The 2,900-nt window shown below is 40.2% G+C and overlaps 1 gene segment (V, D, J or C); it reads right to left on the bottom strand.

Moving 5' to 3' along the window:
* Positions 1-1,850: 1,850 nt before the first annotated feature.
* On the bottom strand, positions 1,851-2,660 carry LOC129667994 (immunoglobulin kappa variable 4-1-like). The segment is given in 3 exon segments: positions 1,851-1,950; positions 2,099-2,408; positions 2,594-2,660. Coding segments are annotated over 3 exon segments (465 nt in total).
* Between the last annotated feature and the right edge of the window lie 240 nt (positions 2,661-2,900).

The following is a 2,900-nucleotide window of genomic DNA, read 5'->3' on the forward strand; positions in this document are numbered from 1 at the left end:
TCTCCAATACCAGCTTTCAATAAAAAGGAACCATGATGAGGAAAAAAACAAAAATAATACATCTTGCCTAACAGCCACTCAGTGTAGACTTTGAAAGGCTCTGAGCAGAGATCCCTGATGCTCCATTCCTACTCATATAGACTAGCAGACTCAAGATTGGTGAATTGCTATATTAACAGCCAATTATTACTCAAGAAAAGGGAAATCAATGTACCACATGCTGTTAGAATATCAGAGATTGATATGGATGCTATCTTCTCACCAAGCCTGTGACCTGATATGCTGCTAACATCCTAGGCATGGGCAGCAGTGAGCTAGAGTGCTCCTTGCTCCACCACTGTCACCTGCCCATGCACAGACAGAAGGCAATTTATACCAGTGCCTCCCCTAATAGGCTGCCCATCGGCCCCTTGGTTGTCTGCATATCACTTTGTCCACTGGAAAATTTGCACATGTTTCCCAGGGAGGCCCTCCTCTTCATGGATTAGAAGAAGTTTCAGTTCTGCTCCTGCCTTCACTCTAATTGCCATTCATTCTCAAATTGAGGTTCCTGCTACCTAGCCTGGGGTGCTAGTGCTCCTGATCCCCAGAGAAATCAGGGAGGAAGGAAAGCAGGCACTGTATAAGCTCTAGGGTTGGGCTGCTTTCCATGTTTCTACTGGTCAACTGTGAGATGAGTAGGATTTATCCTGAAATTGTTATGGAGTGAAATCCACCAGGAAAGCTCATAAACTCTACTAAAATTAAAATTAAACAACTTTGTTGTGGGTGGTTGTTTATTTATTTTTAGTTTTATTGAAAATAAATTATATTTCTAGACAATATTCCCTGATTATATTTTTCCCTCCCTCTACTCTTTCCACTTCCTATCTGCAAATCTTCCCCTCATGATCCACTCCCTTTCTGTCTCTTATTAGATAAAGAAAAACAGGTTTCTAAGAGAAAAGAACCAGAAGTTACAAAATAAGATATAATAAGATGAAGCAAAAACTATTATATTGAAATTTAATATTCAAAAATAAAAATAAAAAACGAAACCAAAACAAAAAAACAAAACAAAACCCAGGAAGAAAAATATTCCTAGCACAGACGTACCTTGCCCAGACGCAAGAGGCAGAACCAATCATTCTCAAAACAAGAGTAACATAAAGGTTCTAAGCTAAAAGCTGTATATAAGCACAGAGGACATAATCCAGGTCCTTATAGGTCCCATTCATGGTCTTTCTATCTCTGTGACCTCATATGAGCATTGCTGAGTTGATTCACCAGGCCTTATTCTCCTGGACCACTCCACGTACTCTGGCTCTTACACTGTTCTTATAAATCCCTGATATCTGAGTAAACAGGTTTGATGGAGATCTTCCATCTATACTCTTTCTGAATAATTTCTGGCTACAGTTCTCTGCATCAGATCATATCTGCTGCTGGAGAAAACCTCTCTGATGATTAGTGGAAAATGATAGATCTGTGAGTATAGCAGAATATTATTAGAAGTCATTGTATTGATACTTTTATGACAAGTTGTGTTTGGCTTTACCTTCATTGTCTGAGATGTATAGACTAGTTCCTGGAGACTCTAGCAGTGTTGGGTATGGGTTCTATCTTGAGAAGTAGGCCTTAAATCAAATGAAACATTGGCTGGCTGCTTCCATAAGATCTGTGCTGTCATTATTTTAGCAACCGATTCCTATTCAATTCTATGTTTATTCTTCAGTTTAGGGATATCTATATTGTTTCCACAGCCTGGCTCTTATGAAGAAAGCCACAGAGAACATGGTTCAGCAAAAGTTCTTGTGATAGGATGAATTATCCATGCAAAAGTAATATAGCTGGTTCTTGAGGTAGATCAATTAAAATTTTTCTGAAGGACCACCATAGTGATTTCCACAGTGGCCATATAAGTTTTCACTCGTGCCAACAATAGAGTATTCTTTCCCATTATCTGCAATCCTAACCAGCATAAAATGTCACTTGTGTGGTTGATCTTAACCATTCTGACAAGTGCAAGATCTCCAGCAGAAAGGGGAAGTGTGCAGGCCCAGTGTTGTGTGTGGTGCAGGCAGCTGGTGAGACTCTCAAGGAGGTTTGTGTTGGAAGCTGAAGCACTGTGGGAGGATAGCTGTAATGTTGCTGACAGTAATAAACTGCCAGGTCTTCAGCCTGCACACTGCTGATGGAGAGAGTGAAATCTGTCCCAGATCCACTGCCTGTGAAGCGATCAGGGACCCCAGTGTATCGAGTGGATGCATCATAGATTAGCAGTTTAGGAGGCTGCCCTGATTTCTGCTGGTACCAAGCTACATAACTACCCACACTCTGACTGGACTTGCAGCTTAGGGTGATTCTTTCTCCAACAGATGCGAACATGAATTCAGGAGACTGAGTCATCACAATGTTCCCTTCAGCATCTGCAATGAGAAATAGACAATGAGTATATACATAAATACACAAAGAGTTCCTGATACAATTGTTGGGATAAAAAATGTTTTTTTCTAATGGCATTGCATGCATACTATTGGATTCCTATAGTAAATAGCTGTTTCTCTACAAACGAATTACTTCGATGATGTTCCAATAGTCTTTAAGGTCTCACCCGATATCCAGAGGAGCAAAAATATGAAGACTTGGATCTGTGACTCCATCTTCATGCCACTGCCTGTCTGATGCTTTTCAGTTCTCACTGCAAAGGACTGGTTTATAAAATATGAGCAGCTGGGCTGGCTTGTAGGGACCTATGCAAAGTAGTCATCAAATAAGAAAGGAAATAGCCTTGGTTCTGTGGTGTGAGAGTATCCAGGTTAAATCTAAAGTGAAAAATATCATCCAAGCAAATAATCAATCACTGGGAGAAAAGTGAACATAGAAGCTCAAAGACCAATTTAGAGCTCTCAGTCTGCAAA

The sequence above is a fragment of the Psammomys obesus genome, unplaced genomic scaffold (assembly GCF_907164565.1).
Source record: "Psammomys obesus unplaced genomic scaffold, mPsaObe1.curated_primary_1811, whole genome shotgun sequence".
NCBI lineage: Eukaryota > Metazoa > Chordata > Mammalia > Rodentia > Muridae > Psammomys > Psammomys obesus.